General features: G+C 44.0%; 1 protein-coding gene across 2 annotated transcripts in view; it reads right to left on the minus strand.

Moving 5' to 3' along the window:
• notch2 (notch receptor 2) overlaps window positions 1-22,399 on the minus strand; it is a 40,203-nt gene that overhangs the window by 3,156 nt on the left and 14,648 nt on the right. The window contains exons 3-34 of one of the 2 annotated variants that reach the window (XM_040040425.1): window positions 14,020-14,294; window positions 13,141-13,348; window positions 12,868-13,001; window positions 12,385-12,507; window positions 11,709-11,942; window positions 11,078-11,233; window positions 10,807-10,995; window positions 10,454-10,567; window positions 10,215-10,328; window positions 9,896-10,129; window positions 8,330-8,440; window positions 8,017-8,209; window positions 7,632-7,777; window positions 7,292-7,405; window positions 7,053-7,172; window positions 6,749-6,901; window positions 6,290-6,518; window positions 5,949-6,150; window positions 5,439-5,592; window positions 5,070-5,254; window positions 4,829-4,961; window positions 4,345-4,596; window positions 4,135-4,247; window positions 2,702-3,222; window positions 2,281-2,613; window positions 2,033-2,175; window positions 1,725-1,932; window positions 1,440-1,524; window positions 1,201-1,354; window positions 813-1,126; window positions 585-732; window positions 268-365 (exon numbers count right to left, since the gene is read on the minus strand). In XM_040040425.1, coding sequence (XP_039896359.1) covers window positions 268-365; window positions 585-732; window positions 813-1,126; window positions 1,201-1,354; window positions 1,440-1,524; window positions 1,725-1,932; window positions 2,033-2,175; window positions 2,281-2,613; window positions 2,702-3,222; window positions 4,135-4,247; window positions 4,345-4,596; window positions 4,829-4,961; window positions 5,070-5,254; window positions 5,439-5,592; window positions 5,949-6,150; window positions 6,290-6,518; window positions 6,749-6,901; window positions 7,053-7,172; window positions 7,292-7,405; window positions 7,632-7,777; window positions 8,017-8,209; window positions 8,330-8,440; window positions 9,896-10,129; window positions 10,215-10,328; window positions 10,454-10,567; window positions 10,807-10,995; window positions 11,078-11,233; window positions 11,709-11,942; window positions 12,385-12,507; window positions 12,868-13,001; window positions 13,141-13,348; window positions 14,020-14,294 — 5,890 coding nt within the window. The remainder of the gene's footprint in view (window positions 1-267; window positions 366-584; window positions 733-812; window positions 1,127-1,200; window positions 1,355-1,439; window positions 1,525-1,724; window positions 1,933-2,032; window positions 2,176-2,280; window positions 2,614-2,701; window positions 3,223-4,134; window positions 4,248-4,344; window positions 4,597-4,828; window positions 4,962-5,069; window positions 5,255-5,438; window positions 5,593-5,948; window positions 6,151-6,289; window positions 6,519-6,748; window positions 6,902-7,052; window positions 7,173-7,291; window positions 7,406-7,631; window positions 7,778-8,016; window positions 8,210-8,329; window positions 8,441-9,895; window positions 10,130-10,214; window positions 10,329-10,453; window positions 10,568-10,806; window positions 10,996-11,077; window positions 11,234-11,708; window positions 11,943-12,384; window positions 12,508-12,867; window positions 13,002-13,140; window positions 13,349-14,019; window positions 14,295-22,399) is intronic. The other variant, XM_040040426.1, reaches the window with a different exon arrangement.

A 22,399-nucleotide genomic window follows, 5' to 3' on the forward strand; every position in this document is an offset into this window, starting at 1 on the left:
CGTAAGGAGCTCCTATTTTAATACGAACAAACAGGAAAAGCAGGACCGGCTCCACAGTTTGTTTACACGGTCAGTTTAACCCATACAGGGTGTGTCCCACAGCCGACACAACAAACACAGAGCAGCTTTTGAAATCTTTGACAGATTTTAGGGAGAAAATATGTTTCTGCAAATAAAGTCTGCTATTTTTTCTTTACAGCTCTATTTCATAACTGTCCTTGTGTTTGTTGTGATTTATAATCAGCACATGAAAACAAAACATCTCACCTTATTGTCTTGCATGTCACGATTGGCTCCGTTCTTTAAAAGCACAAGTGTGGCCTCAACATTATTGACTGCAGCTGCCCAGTGCAGAGCAGATTTACCTAAAAGGATGGGAAGATGAGAGAAGAACCAGAGCCGCATTAGCCAGAAAACTATTATTACTGCTAAAATTACAGCTAATAATGTAAACGCAGCAAGTCCCTGTGTTGGTATATGCTTGTCCTGCTAACATACTACATTAAAACTCACATTCTTTAATGAAGTTATTCACACATTAAATACGAAAAGCTTCAGACAAAGAAGAGGATTAGTTTTCTGACCGTGGTCGTCCACAGCGTTGATGTCAGCGTGGCAGTGGATCAGCTCTTCCACCATGCCCTCCACAGCCAGCCTGGCCGCCAGGATCAGTGGAGTTGTGCCATCGTTCATTCTGGCGTCCAGCTCCGTTGCACGGTTACGGATCAGAATCTGAAAGGGTGCAAAGACACAGTGAACAAAACGCGACTGGCCGTCACACTGATCTGCACCAGATCGCAGAGGCGTCTCACCTGAAAGACTCCCTGAGCGTCAGCCGCCACAGCAGCGTGCAGCGGTGTCCTCCCCATGTTGTCGTGGGCATTTGGATCTGCTCCGGCGTCCAGCAGCCTCTTAGCGGCGTCGGCCCTGGCGTAGCGGGCAGCCAGGTGAAGAGCGGTTTCTCCGGTACGATCGGTCTGAGCAATCAAAGACGCTCCCTGAGAGATCAGGTCCGAGATGACGCTCGGTCCCAGTTCATCTCCGCTCTCTTCCTCCTCTTCTCCATGCAGGCTGCAGTCCGGAGCGGCACTGCGCAGCGATGCCAGCATCAGCGGCGTGAAGCCGTCTGAAAGAGTGAAGATTCATTAGCGAGACAGATTTTTAAAAATTATCAAATCTAAAGGTTTTTGTTCCCCTCACCGGGTCCCTTCACGTTAACGTCCAGACAATCAGTGTCCAGGTCGGCCTGAGGAGGAGTGAGGCTGATGTCAGCAGCTTTGCGATGCTGCAGGGTCCACTCTCTTCGATCTACACCTCCGTCCAGAGCGATGGGCAGCAAGGGCTTGTCTTCAGTCTATAAAAAGCAACAGATCTCAGAGTGAAACTCACAATGACCAAAGCCTTTCCGTATGCGCCAAACGGCTTTATTGTTCACTTACTCTCGGTTTCTTGGATGGAGCCTCATCTTCCAGCCATCTCTGACTCTGACTTCCATCAATCATGCTTCCATCAGTCTTAAAATTCCTGATATAGAAACAAAAGCAGCTTTGAAGACAATGACTCTCATCCTGCTTGTATCTGTGTCATACTCTATGGTCCCCTGAAAGCTCATTGCGGTCATTTCAACAACAACCTTCTTGCATTACAGCATATATTTCACCTGAGCACACTCAACCTCTCCACCTTGTTTTACGCACACGGTGTTCATTTGTACGTGAACTCACTTCATATCAAAATCATCCTGTCCAACAGGCTCTCTCCTCTTGTCATTTGTAGCAGCCATGAAGCCGTCAGGCAGCCACAGGACGCCGTGTTTGTGTTTCCTTTTGGCTGCTAGCATCCCGAGCACCAGGATGAGCAGAATAACAACCACTGCCACTCCAATCAGATACATCAGCGGTTGTGGTGGAGGTGGAAGTGGGGAAGAAATGCCTGAATGGTACAAAGACAAGTGTAAATACAGAGGTTTTAGTTTGAAAATGGATATAAAGCACTTATATTCCATTCATTTCTGAATGACAGATTTACTTACTGTCAACAGACACTAGAGGGTAAGGGAGGTCAGCCTTGATGTGGGCTGCTGCAATGAAGGAAGCGACTTCTTCTGTGCTTGAAAAACAGTGAGAGGGGCTCTGGGAACATTTGCGGTTATCTATTTCCAGGTGCACCTCGGAGCTGTGCAATTAAAAGTGAAATTCAGTCGCCGGTAAGCAAGAAATTTGTGATTCATTTGGCAAAGAAATGCACAGACAAGAAATTACGCATCTGTCGTATCCTTACCCAATAACCTCCTTGTGCAGCTCCCGCTTGCTTCTCTGGGCATGTTGTCCCTGTCCCTTCAGTGCTCCGAAGTACGGCAGAACCATTGGTTCGTTGTTTTCGTTCAGCTTCACCTGAACGTTGGTGTGCAGCAGAGCTCCTAGGTAGCGCAAGAAGCCCCTCAGGTCTCCCAGCAGCTCCTTAGGCTGCAGGCGGACCACGAGAACCAGTGTGCCGCCCGCAAAATTGGCAGGAATGTCAGAACAGTCCAGGCCGTCCCAACTGCAAGCCTCCGTATTGCAGCTCTGGTCGCAGATTTTATTACCATAGTGGTCCGCGCAGTACTGGTCGTACCTTACATAGAAATCACAATCAAGAACAAGAGGTAAGGATTTGATTTTAAACACATGTTTACAGAAGAGACAAGGGGAGAGTCACATACTTGCAGGAGGAGTTTGAGGTTATTTGGCACTCAAAGCTGTCAAAGAGGCAGCCGGGGTTGTCACACTCCTTATCGCAGCGCCCGTTCTTAAAGAGATCCCAGCAGGGAACAGAGGCCTTGCAGTTTGTCCACGGCTCCCTCTGAAGCGAGCAGTCCCCTCCGTCCCACTGACATTCATGGTTGTTACACAGATCGTCACAAACGTTGTCTCCTGCTTGCCTTGCACAGTCTTCGTACGGACAACTCCGGGGCGTCGGCATAATCTGTCTGTTCTCGCAGTATCGTCCGGAGAAGTAGAGCGGGCAGTGGCAGCTCAACTGGAACGGGTATGCCTGGTCTTTCACGCAGGTTCCTCCATTTTGGCAGGGCAACGGACATCTCACCTCGCAGTGTGGCCCGCTGAAGCCCGACCTGCACTGACAATACAGATGGCCGGACGCTATCTTCACACACTGCCCGCCATTCTGGCATCCTTGTTTTGCACAGTCCTGCATTTCCCCACAGTCCAACCCGGTATAGCCCTATAAAACACAACATGCTGTTTAGGTGTGATAGTAAGGCAGTAGATATTACTTTATTAGGCAAACTTTTACAACAAGCATTTAGTTTCTCCTACAAGACTGTTGCTACTCTACTGTACCTGAGCCATGGTGTGGCCCTCTGAAGCAAGCATGAGAACAGACAGGGAGCAAGAGGTTAGTGCAGAGAAAAAGCACGCACTGACGTTCAGGCAGAAGAACGACAAACAGCCAACCTGCTGTTGTGTTACACGCCACAGATGTGACAGTTGTCGTGGCCGTAGCTACACGGCAGCATAATCAAAGACAATCATTAACATTTATACGTTTTTATAGGCTTTTTTTTTTTTTTAGACAAACTAGCTTATGAAATGTGACAGTGTCATCCCTCACCCTGCTCATCCAAGTACAGCAATACTTATATATGTGTAGAATAACTGATCTGTAGCCTGTGGTTACATTTCTGGAAAAACAAGCTGTATTATGTTCCTGCTGGTGTGTGAAATGAAGAGCATGTAGAGTGAAACATGAAGTTGAGTCATCTTTACAACACAGCATCCCACCACTATCATGAGTAATTCATGCCATTATTCATTTTCTACACTGGATCAGTTTCAGAAGCTGAATGGAGGTAACCCCCTTTTACTGTTCCCTGCTGCTTTCTGCATAATCAAAGAAATATCTGGATTTCTTTATTAAAAACAAAGAAGGCTCGTCTTTCTCTAGCCTTATGGCTGCCTGCCCTTTTCCATTTGCTGTTATCACCAGCACTTACAGGACAAACTCATGGAGGAGTGTTTAAGGAATAAGAATGAAACCAGTAGTTATTAAAAGCTGATGAGCACAACGGGCAAATAACAAGAGCTGTAAAGGCCGTATGAGGGATAAAGAGGAGAAGCTTTAAAGAGAACTTACACGAGGACAAGAACAGCTGTAGCCGTGCACAGAGCTCATGTTCATAGAGCAGACGCCTCCGTTGCGGCACGGACTGGACAGACAGAGATCCACCATGGATTCACAATGACGACCTGAGGAAACAAACACATTTCGTCGCCTTTTAAAAAAAAACAGCAAAAATTACTTGTGGTGCTGTTGTGTTGTTTTCAGAGGTTAATGTGAAAATACCCGTGTAACCAAGGCGACAGCGGCACTGGTAGTTATCGACCAACTGGATGCAGTCAAGGCTGCCGTGACTGTGGCAGGGTCGAGTCTTGCATTCGTTCAGATCCCCCTCGCAGTGGTCACCAGTGAACCCCGCCGGGCAGTTGCACTTGTAACCGCCCACACCGTCTTCACATTGTCCTCCATTCTTACAGAGAGGCTCCAGAGAGCCAGGCTTGGGGGCACAGTCATCCACGTTAAATTGACACTGGAGTCCTACGACATACAGAACAGACAGCATTTAATTTGCACTCAGTTTTATTTTTAGATCCAACAAAAGAAACTTTTTTTGAAAAGTACAACATCCAATCAACGTTTCCTTTCCCACGTCAAGAACAACTAAAGAAGCAGGAAAGGTTATCCTCAAACATTAGCATCACTTTCTGTCCATACTTTAAGTTTAAAGCTTCCTCAGCTGTTAAACGAATCTCCTATTATGTGCACGTACCGTGTGTTCCAGGTGGGCAAGCGCACTTAAAGTGATTGATGAGGTTGATGCATGTTCCTCCGTTTAGACAGGGCTTTGAGTGGCATTCGTCCACATCATACTCGCAGTTCACCCCCTGGTAGCCTGGTTTACACTGGGACAATGAAACAAAACACAGAGGTTAGCTCAGTTGTTTGCATATAGAACCTAAACATAAAACCTGCCAACACATGCACACATATCAAGCTGAGAGTGCACTTACTACGCATTCATACGTTCCCTGATAGTCCTTGCATGTAGCACCGTTGCGACAAGGGTTTGACTGACACTCGTCGACCATGTCTTCACAGTAGCTGCCTGTGTATCCTGGCTGGCAGTGGCACTTGTGGGCATTTCCCACATTCTCACACCGGCCAGCATTCTTGCATACATTCTCCAACTGCAGACCTGCAGCCAAACACATATGATGAGTTTACCGTGTACAGAGGCAGCCTACTACAGTGATTAAACTGTAAGCAGGAAGGTAACAAAATCCTCGGGCTACATTTAGTATTTTAAATTTTACTTGCAATAATATAAACAGTAGGTCATTATCACTCTTGATATCTCTGCCAAAAAAATACTTCCTCACCTTTCCTGGCGGCAAAATCCTGGCACGACTGGTTGGGCACATCACAGTAACGTCCATACCATCCAGGCTGACAGTGGCAGGTCCAGGAAGTTGCTGTCTGTGAGCAGGAGCCACCATTATGGCAGCGCACCTGGCTGCACAGGTTCACATAGTTCTGCATACAAAAAGAAGGTTTTAAAATCATTTCATAAAAACAAACCAGCACAACTCACAGCGCCTTCGATGACATCGACTGTTTAAAACAGCAAATATGAGAGATCTGAGTGCACGAGGCCGCCTGTCGTGGCTCTACAGAAAGCAATGAAGCAGCCTCCAAGTAGATGCACCAATGGTATCAATTTGAAGCTCATAAGTAGCTTCGTTCTCAAGTTATCACATTCACAAACTTGGTGTCAACGCTGCACCCCAGCGGGGTGATGACAACACCCAATTAGCCTTTTAAAATGTGTCAACTCTCCTTGTACCTACAAAGGAATTACAGAATTATGCAGACCCACACTGCACACTTACCTGGCAGTTCTGTCCACTGTATGCCATGGGACAGGTGCAGCGGTAGGTACCCAGACCGTCAGTGCAAGTGCCTCCGTTCTTGCAGGGCTGAGAGTCGCACTCGTTCTTCTCATACTCGCAGAATTCACCGTAAAAACCCGGATGACAACGGCAGGTAAATTTACCGATGTCATCGATGCAAGACCCGTTATTGAGGCACGAGCTGGACGGAGGAAGAAAAAGAAAACAGGGCTTTAGGCGGGGAAAGTCTTTAAAATCTACTGATGCAGAAATATGTATGTATTCGTACTCAGGTCGCACATATTGGGAGACAGCATCTCTCGTGTCGACAGGGCGCTTACCTTTCAGTACACTCGGGGATGTTGTTTTCACACAGTATGCCGTTAAAGCCGGGTCGGCACTTGCATACAAAGCTGTTGACGTAATCCTCGCAGGAGGCGCCGTTTCTGCAGGGATGGCTGGCACACTCGTTAATCTCAACGTCACAGCGCTTTCCCTCAAAACCTGGGCGACAGTCACAGACGAAACTCCCGACTTCGTCCCTACAAGAGCCTCCATTCAGACACGGGTCTGCAGAACACAGACGAGAGGAGGAACAGGCTCACTAAACCAGTTACTGAATAAACAAGCACACATCTGAGCACGACTCAAACTGTATGAGCACCTTTGGCTTTTATGAGCTATTATTAAATAACCGCTGATGGTTATTTATTTTAAACGTCATTAAATTAAATAAAAGACTGGTGGAAGTTACGACGATATTGGATCCAAAGACAATAAAGTGACCAAATTAAACTCACTCGGTGAGCAGTCGTCAATGTTTATCTGGCAGTTGTGTCCACTGTATCCAGACAGACAGTTACACATGTAGCTCCCCAGGCTGTTTATGCACCGACCGCTGTTTCTGCAAGGGTTGTTCTTGCACTCGTTTACATCATCATTGCAAAGCGCACCTATGCAAGTGTGGACAAAAACACAAAAAGCAAAAACAATTGGAACAGCATAATTCCAGCGGGGATACGTAATATTAGAAATGTAGTTCTAATATTACGGCTGACAGCCATCATCAAGCACACACACAAATGCATGCCGACGAACACATACCTTCCCAACCGCTAGGACATCGACAGGTGAAAGAGGTGTAATCTGGAGTTGGATGGCACACACCTCCCCTTTTACATGGATGGGAGGCACAGGGAACTTGTTCCACCTCACAGTGTTTACCTATTTTCACAGAGATTTGTAATAATCAAAACATGCATATGGAAATATTCTCCAAAGTGATATCTAGACAGCAGCTTAAAATTGTGACATTACAAGCGAGTAAATGTGCCATCACTGACCTGTGAACGGCAGACTACATTGACAGGTGTAGCCGTTGTCTAGATCTAAACAGACGCCTTGGTTCAGACACGGGCCAGATGCACATTCATCAATGTTCTTCTCACAGTTAATACCTGATCAAAGAGGAGTCAACAATAACGTGTCAGACTTGATGTTTCGCTGATATCGGCAAAGTTTCTCAACAGAAACCGAGTCTGTTGAAACTGGAAATTTCTCTGAGCACAGGCATTTGACACAGGCACGAAAAGGAACCTCTGCACTGTGCATCAATTCAGAAAGGACTGGAGGAGATTTTTAAAATACTTCTTATATAAAACGAAAGATAGCGGTGGCGTTTACCTCCAAAGCCAAGTTTGCACTGACAGGTGTAGCCGTTGTGTCGATCCACACAGGAGCCACCATTCAGACATGGGTTTGACTGACACTCATTCTTCTCCAGCTCACAGTGCTGTCCTTCCCAGCCAGCCTGACACTCACAGCGGTACCTTCACACAAAGGAAAGATGTCACAGTAACAGCATTAGCTCCTGCATATATATGTGAAGAGATGTTAAATTTAAAAATGCTGACATGCTGGAAAAAACAATGCCTGCATATCTATCTGAAGTAAGTGCAAATTATCAGTAGTGAGAAAATTAATTGGATGAAATTCCCACTATAATAAAAATGACTGTATCTTATCCCAATAATGTAAAACACAAAACACCAGTATAGACATAACTTACCCGTGTTGCTGTTCGACACAGTGACCGTGCTGACAAGGCTGATGAGCACAATGGTCTTTACCAGAGAGGCACAGAGGGCCGTGGGTGCCGGGTGGGCAAAGGCAGTGGAACCCGTTGATTTTGTCTTGGCAGGTTCCCCCGCTCAAACATGGATTTGACATGCACTCATTAATGTTGTCTTCACAGTTTACTCCTGTTAGAGAACAAGTTAAAGGTAATTAGTAGCATCAAAAGGGCACGTGATGATTTCAGGCCACTTTATCCTGCCTCAGCTTTGAGGCCTTTTATACATGTTCATGAGGCAAAAACGTACCTGAATATCCCGGGGTGCAAACACATTTGTACTTGTTGATGCCATCCTGGCACTTTCCATGAACGCAGGGGTTGCTGGCACAATCGTCCTCATTGATCTCACAGTTCACACCTGAGCAGAAAGTACACAAAGACAAATTCATGTCGTGTAACAACAGTCGGGTTTAAGAGTTTATCCTTTCACTAGAATATATATAAAAGTGGCACAATAAAAGAATCTGATGATTAATGCGAGTGAGGAGTTGCATTAGAGGAAAAGTCGATGGAGCAGCTGTTATAAAATCTACGATCCTTGAACCAGCTGGCTGTCATGACTTAGCCTGAGACCAGTTTTGGGACGTCCGGCACACCCAGCAGACTTCATGTTCTGTGCAGCAGCCTTTGATCACAAGTATATATGGATTTTAAAAAGCTAAACTGCTATCAGGTAAGTTTGTTTATCGTCCTTTTACTTGTGGTCTCTATATGCCCCTCACACTGAACTCGGTTGTGCTCAAAGTCTCTTCCGTGAAGCTCTTCTTCACCACAGTCATCGACTGCTTGCATGTAGAGGACAGACAAATTTTAAAACTAACTTGGACAATGCAATCATTTTGCTCTTCACAGATACTGTACTGGTCAGTACCAAAAACCTTGTTCCTTCCATTCAAATGCAGATAGACAGAATGTCATTTACCACCAGGGGGGGGTAAGAGACCAAAGAAAAAAAAAGGAATTTAGCAATATGTGAGAAAATATGACCATATATATATATATATATATATATATATATATATATATATATATATATATATATATATATATGAAGAGTACTGTAGACTTCAAACTACACGAACTAGACCACAGGAATGCTTTAAAGTGTGACATCAGTGATTACCATTAGAGCAATGATGATTAAATGTGAACAGAGCGAAGGAGAACAAAATAACAGAAACACTTTGAGAAGAGAGGAAGTGACAGAATGAAGCCTGAATGCAAGACTTCAGTACCAAGCCTTGGGGTGGTAAAAACACAATTAAGATCTTACTAATCCAGAAAGCAACGTGGGCTTAACCGCCTGACCGAGACTTGTGACTGCTACACTGAAGAGTACTGTAGACTTCAAACTACACGAGAGGCTCTAGATGTGAGGGACCGGGATCTTTTCATTCAATTTAAGCAAGTCACCAGAAGACTCAATTACACGACTTTGGACTTAAACAGCATTTGTGAAATAGGTTATTTAGAAATGCTCAGAAGCACAGTTAGAGCTCATTTATACTTCTAAAAATGCTGTATGAGGAATGAGAACTAAAACTGTTCAGTGTGAACGGCTACTGCTGCAACTACGACTGCCATTAAGAGACTAACAACTATTTTAACCGCTCTAATGATTACATTCCTTTGTACTTTGGTGACCACACTATCGTGTTTCAGAATGACTTTTCATCACACTTCATTTTCTCTCAAGCTTTTCTCAATGAATAACGTCACAGTGTTTGTTCCACATATCACATGACACAATTTCTATCACATTGCACCATTAAATGAGATTCTGGAGAATCTTTGCAGCACACTCAGTACTGACCTGTGGTTCCAGGTAGACAGCGACAACTGTAGGTGTTAACGAGGTCAATGCATCGTCCTTGGTTCTGACAAGGGTTGCTGTGGCACTCGTTGAGCTGGATATTACAGATGGAGCCGGTGTATCCAGGATTGCACTTACAGGTGTAGGTGGCAATACCATCCTGACACACACCGTAGTGGCATGGATCTGGCTCGCAGTCATTGATGTTCTCCTCACACACCAGACCGGTGAAACCTGGGTAGAGGGGAATTTCTTACTCTCTGAACTGACTTTCAGCGACTACTTTCTGGGTCAAAAACATGTTGCAATTTCCATTTACCTTCAGCACATTCACAATCATATCCGTTAGGTCGGTCGATGCATTTGGCTCCATTTAAACAGGGCGTGCTGGAACACTCGTCTATGTCTATTTGGCACATGTCCCCACTGAAGCCTAGAAACATAACAAACAAAATTAATATATTGATAAGATTCATTAAAGATTTAGTTTTTAAAAACAGGTTCAGTCGGCAGAAATGAGTCAGGGGAATGCACTAACACAGCTGAAGGTGTACCAACCTGCTGGGCACTCGCAGATAAAGCCGCTGACCTGATCGAGACATTTGCCTCTGTTCAGGCAGGGCGAGCTCATACACTCATCCACCTCGAGCTGACAATGATTCCCCTCATATCCTGCACAAGTACATAGAAACAACTATACAATTTTGCAACAACAAAAACACTGAAGGTCATGGATCAAGGACACAGAGCAAACTTTAAGTGGATGACACTGCTGTTATTTACTTTAAGATTTGTGGTTAAATGCAAAATGACCCGTTTCTGACTATAAAACAGAATTTTCACGTGTGTCAATTTTCACATTTTGCTGTGTTAAAATATAACATTATTTAAACAAATTACAAGAAATTTACCAGGCATGCAAATGCAGGTGTACTCCCCGATACGATCCAGACAAGTGCCGTCATTCTCGCAAGGGTTTGACGCGCACTCGTTTATGTCTTGTTCACAGCGTGGGCCCGCGTAGCCTCGAACACAGTTACAGGTGAAGGAACCATCAGTGTTCACACACTGCCCACCGTGCTCACAGGGGTTGGTGCCTGCTGGTAAACAGCAGAGGTATATAAATAACAGCAGAGAACAGAGGCTGGCAGAGATTAAAGCTTATTTGCTGAGAAGACTCACCTATGCTGCACTCATCTCTGTCGTTGTTGCAGGTGGGCCCAATATATCCAGGTGGACAGTTACAGTTGAACATACCAGTAATGGGATTGGTGTCACACTGAGAGCCCTCTCTGCAGGGATTACTGATGCAGGCATCATCAAGATGGCAGAGCAGACCTGAGGGGAACATTACATCAAATCGAATGAGTGAAAAAAATAAAAGACTTTAATGCAAACTATGGTGAGACAAAATGTCCCCGGAGAGTCTCCTGCACATGGTTATATACCCGTTTCAGAGAAAAACAAAGTCCATGCAAATTTGCTACTTGGGGGAGGCTTACCTTGCTCTAACGCCAAAACCGTGCTGACTAATCAGCAGGGTGAAAATGCAAAAACATATTCTATGGTATAATTAGACTGTTTTACAGAGTAACAGCTCAGTTTCATTTCCGTGTGAAATATTCTTTAACAAAAACAGAGGCATCATGTGCTTAGAAAAACATCAGTTAAGGTTAGACGTGTTCCACAGAAAGCAGCATTTCTCTGAAGTACTGAGGAAAGGGTCAAGGAAATCTATAGTTTCAGTACGAACTCATGGCACGATTATTTACACTAGAGTTAACGTTGTGCAGGGTTTCGTATGAACGCCCACCTGTCTTTCCATGAGGACACACGCAGATGAAGGATGCAACACGGTCTATGCATGTGGAGCCTTGACTGCATGCAGCTGTTGCACAGTCATCAATGTTTTCAGAGCAGTCAGGTCCACTCCAACCATTGACGCATACACAGACGTAGCCACCAGGCAGGTTGCTGCAGGTACCTCCATTCTGACAGGTGTTTGGCTGCAGCCGGCACTCATCCACGTCCTCTGTGCAGTGCTGACCTGTGAGGGGGGGATTTAAAACGAACAGGTTAATCCTTTGCCTGCCACGTTACAACATGCTGAGCTTATGACAGAGAACCAAAATACATAATTTTTCCTCATAGAGGGACTCAAATGTTGTAATTTTGAATCATTAAAGCATCATCGTTGCTACAAAACTCAGACAAGCCCTAGAAAGCTGCTGCCTGCATATTCACTTTGTAAACACAAGTGCTGTGGATGCCACGCAAAGGTGTTAGGAGAGTTAGCAGTCCTCAGAAGTGTGTAGAAAACAATCAAACATAGCCAAAATGTCAAAGAAATGTTTTTAAACAGTTCAAACAATCTGCTATGGATGGGGAGGTGACGTTCCAGACTTCAGGTCATCTTCAGCCACAGATAAGAGTGGCACATATGGAAAATGTTAGTCACACATAAATAACTGCACATGAAAGTGCCTTACCAGTCCACTCTGGAGGACACTGACAGTTGTAGGTATTGACCCCATCCATACAGGTTCCTCCATTGGCACACTGGTGATTGGGGCAGTCGTCGATGTTGTTCTCACAGTTAGTGCCATTGAAACCTGACGTACATGAAATAAATACATTTGATTATTAGTGGTTTTAATGAAGTGTTGATTTGGGAAGACAGTGAAGCATAATGCTCTAGTATGCCGTCCTCTAACAACGTCTGGTGCTATATAAACATCACGTGTGTGTATTTGTTGTATGTATCCGCTAACTGTAGCACTCTGACAGTGCTGCGTGTCAGATATGACAGAGCCAACAACATCAGACTATTTGCACACAAAACACCATAGTGTAACAATTCAGAAACACTAACCTACTTTCATTTATACATAAATAACAGCTGTGGTAGCATATTTTTTTTAATGATTTTATTTCATGCTTCTTTTTTTAAATTTCGGAAACTGAAATCCTACCGGGAAGGCAGTGGCATGAGTAGGTCATGTCCAAGTTAAGCTGACAGGTGCCTCCGTTCAGGCACGGTGAAGGCGAGCAGGGGTAGTACGAGCTTTCACAATGTCGACCCGTATACCCAGGAGTGCATAAACACCTGCATCAAAGGCAGAGCAGGTAACATCTTAACATCATTTTCACAAATTTAAGCAGAAATTAGAGCGACATCATTTTGATCAGCGTTTCCTGTTGACGGTGAGCATTTTTGAATTTGGTATCAAAAACTAGGCTCTTACTTGTAGGAGCCGTGGGTGTTGACACACCGGCCTGCGTTCTGGCACAGGGAAGGCGTGTCTTCACATTCATCTGTGTCATTGAGGCAGCTAGGACCTTTGTAACCAGGAGGACAGGAACACGTGTATTTGCCGCTGGAGAGAGCACTGCACTTTCCATCGTTGGCACATGGACTAGAGAGACAGCTGTCCTTGTACTCACAGCGTGCTCCTGAAAGACGCAAAAGTGCACAAAGAGCGGAGATTTAGTGGTCACTGATCGAGAAACGCAGCCTAAAAATCAGAAGAAAAGCAGCGTGCAAACTTTCCACGTTCTATGTTTAGTAACTAAGGTTCAGAATTTTATTGATATCGTTTGATTTCTTGAATATAAAAATAAATCACTGATAGATGATTTGGGGGTGTCGGGACTAACTTGCGTTGACATGTATTTTGGTTTGTACTTCTGGAGTAAAAAGAAAAAAGGAATTGAGAGTTAGATCTAATCATATATTTCACAGCAAAGTGTGACAGGTGGAATTTATAATGAAAAAATAATAACACATCTGTATTTGTGTGAGCAAAGATATAATGAATATAATTAAGGAAGCTTTGAAGTGGAAATGTGTAATAAATCTGTTGTTTTTCTTGAAACGAAGCATGATGTTGGATGTTCATGAATGCAGCATGGATGAACAACTAACATTTAGCTCTTTGGATCTCACTTCCTATTCAGCACAGCGGAGCTATGAAACTCATGACTCTCAGAGGGTGGTGACGTGATTAGAGATTATTAAAATCTTTCAAAGACCCAAAAGTTATAACTGGTTATAACAGTCATACGGGCTGTTTAAAAATGCATCAGGCTCTTGAAAGAGCAGAGACGATCAAACGGGAGCTTACCTGCCCATCCTACCGGGCACTCACACTTGTACTCGTCAAGCGACAGCAGCGTACAGTGACCTTGGTTCTCACAGGGGTTGTGTGGGTAACACGTGGAGTTCTGGGTAGTTTGGCAGTGCGGTCCAGTAAAACCAAGAGGGCAGGAGCAGGTGGCACTACCCGGTACAGGCACACCAAGTGACATGGTCACAGTGCAATTCCCGCCATTCTGGCAGAAGCCGGGTTGACAGGGATCCCTGTGCTGGCAGTACTCCCCCAGAAAGCCGGGAGCACACCTGGACACACATCAAAACACAAATCAGTGATGGAAGAGGTTAAACGCTCAAAACTGAAAGCTTATCGGCCTTCAATACAGACAATACAACAAACAGATGAGCTTAACAAGAAGACAAATAAGCATGTGAACCTGACAGCGCAAACAAACAAAACAAAAGGGCGAGTTTCACTCAGGTGGATGTAATCCACCACATCAGACGACTACTACTGAGAGTACTGATAGAGCGCTGAGGGTAACAGCTGTATAGGAGTCATGTAGCACGCACGCACGCGCACACGCGCAAACACACACACACACACACACATCAAAGAAACAAATAAACCAGCACAAGTAAACACTACTGTCTAATACACTGTCTTTCCATTTCTGTATAATGATCTACATAACAGCATGCGGGAAACCACATCCCTTAGTAGGAGTATTAGCAAAATGTGTGGCTGTACATAAAGAGAAAATAACTTTTTAGATGCTTCAGACTTTTAACACACCGTGCATGTTTAATGCCTTTAACCCAGGAGACATGTAAAGCCATTTTGAATGGGGTTTTTTTTTGTGTCTTGACAGACTAACTCTAAGATAACTAAAGGAAGTGCTCTAGCCCCAGAGCTGTTTCCCCATAAACCCCACTCAGAAAAAAGGCAGAAGCTGGGTTTGGTCAAAGGGTTAGACTGGGGTCATTCATGACAAAGGAGAAGTTCAGAAGCAGAAGGATGTGAGGTGGAGTTATCTGGAAGTTGTTGACTGCAGCATGGCAGAAACTGAAAACAACAAGTGGAAAGTGCTAGCAATAACCTGGACAAAGGGCTAAACGATACATAACAGACAAACAGGCAACAGTATGGGCAAGAATGCTTCACTTATTTAAATTACCACCACATTTGGTCTGCAAAATGTGTGTGTGTGTTTTTTCCTCTCTTCTTCACCACCCCTTTCTTTCGATTTCATGTTTTCTCCTTTTTTCAGTAAAGTGATTCAGCTGCATGCCGAGCAGCGAGGAGAAAAAATTACAGTATTACGCAATAAGTCAGCTAGGCATGTTATCAAAGACAATGTTCCCTTCGTCACTTTCTATTCCTCTGTTTTTTTCAGTCCCACCCACTTTCACTTAGCACTTCTCCATGTGTGACAGTACTTGATCATAAGTGTTATTCTGTTGCTGAGAAGAAGAAAAAAAGTCAGACAATTTCCTGTGTATGCTATTTTTCATGTCATCTTCTTGCGTGTGACAGACACACCACCTGGGGACTGAGGGGAACAGAGCAACCCGCTGCCTCTTACTGAGGCCTCTAATCCTGCCTCCCCAGAGGGGCTCAGGTAACACAAAAAGGACAGCAGAGATACACCACCGAGTATCCAACACCACACATGCAGAAACGTGTTACTAGATTTTTTTTTTAAAAAGAGAAAGACTTAAACATCCTCGACAATTTCAACTTAAAGGATGATATATAAATGGAAGAACTACAGATTTGTGTTGTGACCCACATAAAGATCGGATGAGACAGTGTAGAGGGGAATTACTTGCACTTTAGTATCACAGTCTGACTTATTTATTGCTGGCCGCTCCACCCCAAGGCAGCTTGAAGATATTAGGTTGTGAGAGCATGGGAAAACAGGAGAGTCATGAATCATGCCACATAAAGTCTCACAGATCAATCGCATCTGTGAAACTTCTGGCTGGTATAACATGTGAATCATCCAAAGATGACAAACAACATCTGAGAAAACGTTCCCACTCAAACACTAAACGGTTCACAAATGCAGTGCACAATAAGTTCGCTGTGTACACAGATTTTAAAAATATACACTAAATTGAACATATCAAGCAAAACGCTCATATATTTTTTTAACTGAACTAATCCCAAACTACACATAATATAAACACCTGAACTGTAAACCAGAATTATTAAAAACACATCAATGAGCCACATAGTGCTAATAATCACCCTGTACCTTCATTACAAAAATACCTGTGCACTCATGAGCCCAAAACATAAAACATTCACTCGATTTGAGACAAACTTTCAGTGGATTTGCTGAACAACAGCGTCAGAATAAAGCTGTGAGTATCATACGGTTATTACCGAAAGAGAGAGATGAACAAATTCCCCTTTTGTCTTTTGTTTGCACACACTCTGTTTTTTTATGTTTTATTAATTGGGCAGATGAGATAATAGATTAGCGTAGTAGTAGACAAATTAGGCATGGCCACCCTGTCCGTCTCTGCTGCAGTATCAGTGTGTTTGTACTGCGACCCCTACACGCTCCAAAACACATGCCTTCAAACAACACACACAAAAACACACAAACAAAGAGACGTCCCTCCCCGCGGCCTGCTCGCGATATCACAACAAGGCGGCCGTCCTGGGAATTAGGACTGCTCTTTCTTCTCCCAGACAACCTCTCCGCCCACCTCTCCCAAAGTAATGACACGGCCGTCTGCCCTCGGACATACATCACGTTAGCGGGCTGTCACACAAAGAAAAGCGTGTCCAGATTAATGCCAGGTTTATGTTTCACTCTGAACTTTTTACACATCTTTACTGTTAAAACTTGGGGGTGATACGAGGTCCAGGGAAATCCAACACTTCTCCTTTAATGTAATCGTAGCCCAGTTTGAGCTTTATTTAAACAACTTTGTTAACCACGGGTTTGTTTTATACACTGATGGTGGAAACAGCTTATTTTAAAATGATGTGAATTTGCCAATAAAAATTGTACCACCGTCTTTGGTGACATGTCATCACTACATATGTGCCAAATATGAATATTTTCACTAAGTATGCAGATTAACATGCCAATCATGACTACTTCATGACTTGTCATCATGGAGCTAATCAAAATGGTTTTAGATGGTTGAAAAAGCCAACTGATTGAACCACACAGGTTACCAAAGAGAACCACACACACAACCAGTGATTAAACAATATTTCCTGTTTTTCTGCTTTTCTTTCATTTATCCAGAATCACACAGCTTCTATATTGAGATACCAAAGTTATAGAGTGCTATGTAATTCCCAGCCCTGCCAGGTTTAAAGCTCTGACCAAAGGCTGGTCTACAACTTCCACTCCAAACTCAAACAGGGTTGTGTGTAGATTGCGTACAGGCTTAAATATGACATAATGCACCACACAATTCAGCATCATGGAGGTTTCAAATGGCTCTTACTTCAGTACACAAGCAATATTTGTTTGAAAATTTTTTAACCCCCACACAAGTGATTTGCCTTTTTTGTGAAAATTCCTAAACAGGGATGACGCATGGTGAGTTCTATTAAATTCAACTGGTACTATCTAACCAGTGTTGATAGAACCAAATGCTATAGCGTCAGGAAATGTTACCCTGTCCTTCAGGTTTCACTGTCACATAGAGTGCTCATTATTAGCCCCTGGCTGTTTCACTTGAGCCTGAGGCAAACAGACAAGGCTGTGCATGATTCCCATTATTGACAGGGAGTGGTGCCTCGCTGAGAAAAAGATAATAACGCACTGACAAACGGGTCTGTCCCTAAAAACACAGACCGCAGTGTGAGCCTTTGACAAATTTCCATATGCACAACAGAACATAGTTAGGGATTAGGACACCTTTACTAACACGGCGAGCTCTGCTTTCATGAACAACACAGCAGCAGCTCATTAATGGATTCTTTGTTTTGCTCCACAAGGCCTCCGTCCCTCCTGTTTTTTCCAGCTTTTCCCTACTGCTCCGAGTTTCCTGCAGCCCTTCTTTCCCTGTCTTTCTCACTCCTCCAGATCTCATTCTAACCCACTCTCGAGGTGTCAGGTTTCCACAGCTGGTTCACATTAGCACCCCCATCCTGTGCTCGCTCTCGATCCCTCCACTCCTCTTCTTCGTATTCTTCCTCCTCCTCCTCCTCCTCCTCCTCTACCTCACGCTGACCTCCGTAGCCGTGAGGACTTCAGTGAGCAATGAAGGCTGGACTGTTTCTCACAAACTCACGTAATATCCCCCACCTCCTTCGCTCCTAATCCCTATGTCCTGAAATCGCCCACGCTCTAATTCTATTTTCTTTTGTGGTAATTCCCCTTCTCCTACCTCTCCACCTTCAAGTATACAACCCCACCACCTCCTCTTCTTCCAGACACTATTCTAGTCCCAGCTACACTTAATAACTCCATCATGGTCCCCCCCCCCCGCGGCCATCACAGAGAAGCTGTGTGAGAGAGAAAAATGAGCACATAAACCAGCTCACATTTCAATCCCTGGATCACTCCCTGCTTTGGCAGAGTATAGGTGGCCTATTCACTGCACTTTATTCGTGTGTGTGCACGCATGGATGTCACAAGTAAAGTACAGAACATGTTACTGATCTCGCTGCTGCTTCTGTGCAAAAATACCTCAGCTCACAAAAGAAGCTGTGCTGCAAGATTGCTGAGGGATTAAAAAAAAGACAAGCTAGCTATGCAGACGCTTACAGAGGGTGTTTGTGGCACACAGATCAGACATTCAGACTAGAGCTGCAACTTTATCACAGTTTTGAAGGGAGGTGAATCCAAATGCTGAAACTACATATGCTGAACTACAATGCTGAAACTACAATAGACCCACTTCTGTAATATACTCACATATCTATATTATTGCTAATATATATTGTAATATATCTATATCACTAAAGCACTTCTGGATGGATGCAAACTGCATTTCGTTGCCCTGTACCTGTGCATGTGCAATAACAATAAAGTTGAATTCTATTCTATTCTATTCTACAGTCCAAGCTTCCCAGTGTATCTGATAACATTATCACAGTTTTCCTGTATCAACATGCATCACAATACAGTAAAAACTGAACTGATGAACTCTGCTGGTGATTAGAGCACAGCAAACGGTTTTTATTTAAACTTTATTCACGACCTTGACGAAGGTTACAAGCCGAAACACATCGGTTAAACATTAGAGTTGTTCTATACGCTGCAAGCGCTGCTGGAGCTCTGTGTACCTTGGAAGTAGGTGAAGTTGTGCTGGAAGCCTCTACAGCTCTTCTACAGACACAGCCAGGAGTATAATGAGTAGTATACTGAGTGAGCTTCCAGCACATATGCTAGAGGGGCCATTTGCCCTCTAACTGAATGATAATGAGTCTTGTTAGGACTTTGTTTCCACTGGCACTCTGCAAATGCAGTGTGTGGACAGGTCTTTCCAGCAGAAACCTCTGCACATAGCAGAGAGCCTGTTGTTAAAGGGGAAATTAAAATGCGCTTAAAGATAGATATTAAGGTTGAAATATGAGGGGAGTAGAAACCATGAATAGCTCCAAAATTGTCTTTGCCACACGGGCGGGGGTGGGGAGGGGGTGAGGCAGATGTAAAAGTTAAAAAGAGGAAGCAGGATTAAACGAAGAGGCTGCACCGAGGTGGAAGTAAAAGACACAAAGGTAATGAGAGAGCTAGAAGGAGAAGGAGGCCATGCAGACGGACCAAAAAACATCGACGAGGACTGAGCAAAGGAGTGCGGTGCAGGGTGGAGTCATGTGGTAAAAATCGCAGGCTGTGTTTAGAAACATGTCCAAAAAGGCTCATCTGAGCAGCCGCGGTACACAGAACAGGACTCCCTCTGTCTCAGAGTGCTCCATTTACCGATCTCTCTATGTTGTTCTGTCATTATCCTGATTCTGCGGTCGTTTAAAGTGTATTCTCTGCCAATAGCTCTGCCGGCCTGAAAAAGGTCCATATTTAGATCTACGCTGCACACAGTCCGTTTAGAAATGAGCAGGGGAAAAGTAACTTCAGGTTAAAGCTGAGGGAATGAGTCTGTGCAACCCTACTTAACACAAATTATTTCATTTTATTGTCATTTAATAATAAATAAAAACCAAACATTTACTCAAGTAAATGAAACCTCACCTAAAAAAAAAAAAAAAAAAACATAAAAAAACCCCAAACTGGTTAAAAATATTTTATCACAATCCTGGTGATTTTCCTTTGGGGTAAAGCCAAACCTCTTTTTTTAGGGGGGGGATTTTTTGTACACAGGAAAAACCCAGGACATTTTCCAGATGAAGTCATCTCTTAATTGCTTCTCTAACACTAACAAAAGCACAGTATTTGTGATTTCTTAATTTCAGAAATCTGCTTCAAACTTCCCACTGGGACACAGGCCGGGAATAAAAAAAGTCAGAGGATTTCACTAACGTCTGTCAGTGATTGATGACCGCTGAACTAAAAGCAAAGTCAGACTGAATTTCGCCAGATGATAACGGCTGCTTTTCTTTGCTGACTGCTGTTTGTTTCCGCAATAACAAGTGAGGAAAGTCACGCTGGCTAGATCCTTTTCAACATATTGCGCGTATGGACAACGTGTAACCTTATGACAAAACGGAGGTAGTTTTGACCTCACGGTGTTGCACGAATGTGCGACAGAGGGCCACTTGTCACCCTACTGTATGTGGGTTTATGGTCTGGTTGCTACATTCCCCGCTGCTTTGTAAGTCTTCCTTTTTCTGAGTGAGAGGTTTGAACCTCCTTACGGTTTGCAAGCAGCAGCAGTTTATATTTTACACTGATCACACTGACTGCACACTTTCTTGATTTGATTTCGGCGTCCCAAATCATGGGACTATCAGCTTTTTAAAGCCCACATCATAATCTGATTATCTACTCTCTCCCCCCCCCCCCACCCACTTGCTCACACACCAGACGAAATAAAGGAAAATGTGATGACAGTGGTTCATACTCTGTGATAAGTTAAAACAATGCTTTGTTGAAGCCGTGAAGCACGTCTTGTGACATTTTTGGGCCTCTAAGCACACACTCAAGGGCTGCACTGAGCTTCATCTTGACTATCAAATATTAAATCTAAACTTCAGACCTTTCCATGGGTGCCAGCATGTGAACTTGCCCGGGGCTTAAGGTGCCCTAGACTTTTCTGAGACACACAGACAGAGTACATGTACAAGCACACACACACACAAAGAAACTCTTATCACTATGGCTCCAGTCTCAACCACATCTACAGTGTTGTTAGCTCGGCTGTGGGAAGGAGATAAGTCCTGGGAGAGCAAGAGTGGGAAATCACTGCTGTGGGTTCCAATCTCCAGCTTGAGGGTTTGTTGATTTTAGTTTGGATCATATGCCTAACGCAGTTAAAATCTGTGTGCGCCTGATCGAGGAGCGTGGTTTGGAGGAGTGTAAGGGTGAATCAGAAAGGACTGAGTGGTTTTAAAACATTACTTCTTTCCCACATTTTCTCTTTGTCTGTATCACCCAAAAAAAAAAAAAATTCATGTGAGGTAGCAAACATTAATAAAGCTCTCCAAGCCCACAGACACAAATGGGAGATGATGCAGGAATTACTAAATAAAGCCAGTGGGTGAAGAGCTCAACAATAACAATCCTGGAAAATAGTCTAAAAAAAATATTCAGCACTGATGCCATGGAAAGATTAAGAGGCCAAATGCCATCTAGTAAATCCCTGAGGTAGTGGTAGGGACTTGGGATAAATGAGTGACAGTTTGATGAAGGAGGCATAGCAAGAGGGAAATTACACTCCCCTCTTCACTCTTCCCTTCCCCCCCTCTCATCATTAGTAAGGAGTTGTGCTCCGAGGTACTACTCCTCAAATTACCTGAAAAGAGACATCCTCTTTTGTTTAGGCCCTCTCGCTTCCTCCGTCTGCCCCGCGGGCTAATTCTACCTGTCAGATCAAAAAGGCAGCAGGTCTACACAACACAGTAACGCTCCCCTCACCTTTAAGAAAAGGTTTGAAATGTAAAGGGGGAAGAACAAAAAACACAGAGGAAAAAAAAGAGACTAAAAAGGAGGGAGAGTTCATCAGTTTGCAGCATGACCCAGCGGAAGACACGGATTGTGTTGCGGATGTAAAATACCATAATAATGATGATCTGTGTCGTCTCGATCTTGCTTGAACCTCTCAGGTAATAACTAGAGTGTGAGTCAGATGGCATGTGACCCTCATGACTCCACTGAGGCCCACAAACATGACCAAGGTTTCTGTTCTGTTACCAAATATACTTTCAGGTAACATCCATTTACAAATGCCTATCCGGGCACACTGGCATGCACAAATCTGCACAGAGAATTACTCATGACTTTCACGCCCAAGCTGATGGCTTGTAGTGTCACCGG

This window comes from Simochromis diagramma, unplaced genomic scaffold (genome assembly GCF_900408965.1).
Source record: "Simochromis diagramma unplaced genomic scaffold, fSimDia1.1 OVJJ01000026.1, whole genome shotgun sequence".
NCBI classification, from domain to species: domain Eukaryota; kingdom Metazoa; phylum Chordata; class Actinopteri; order Cichliformes; family Cichlidae; genus Simochromis; species Simochromis diagramma.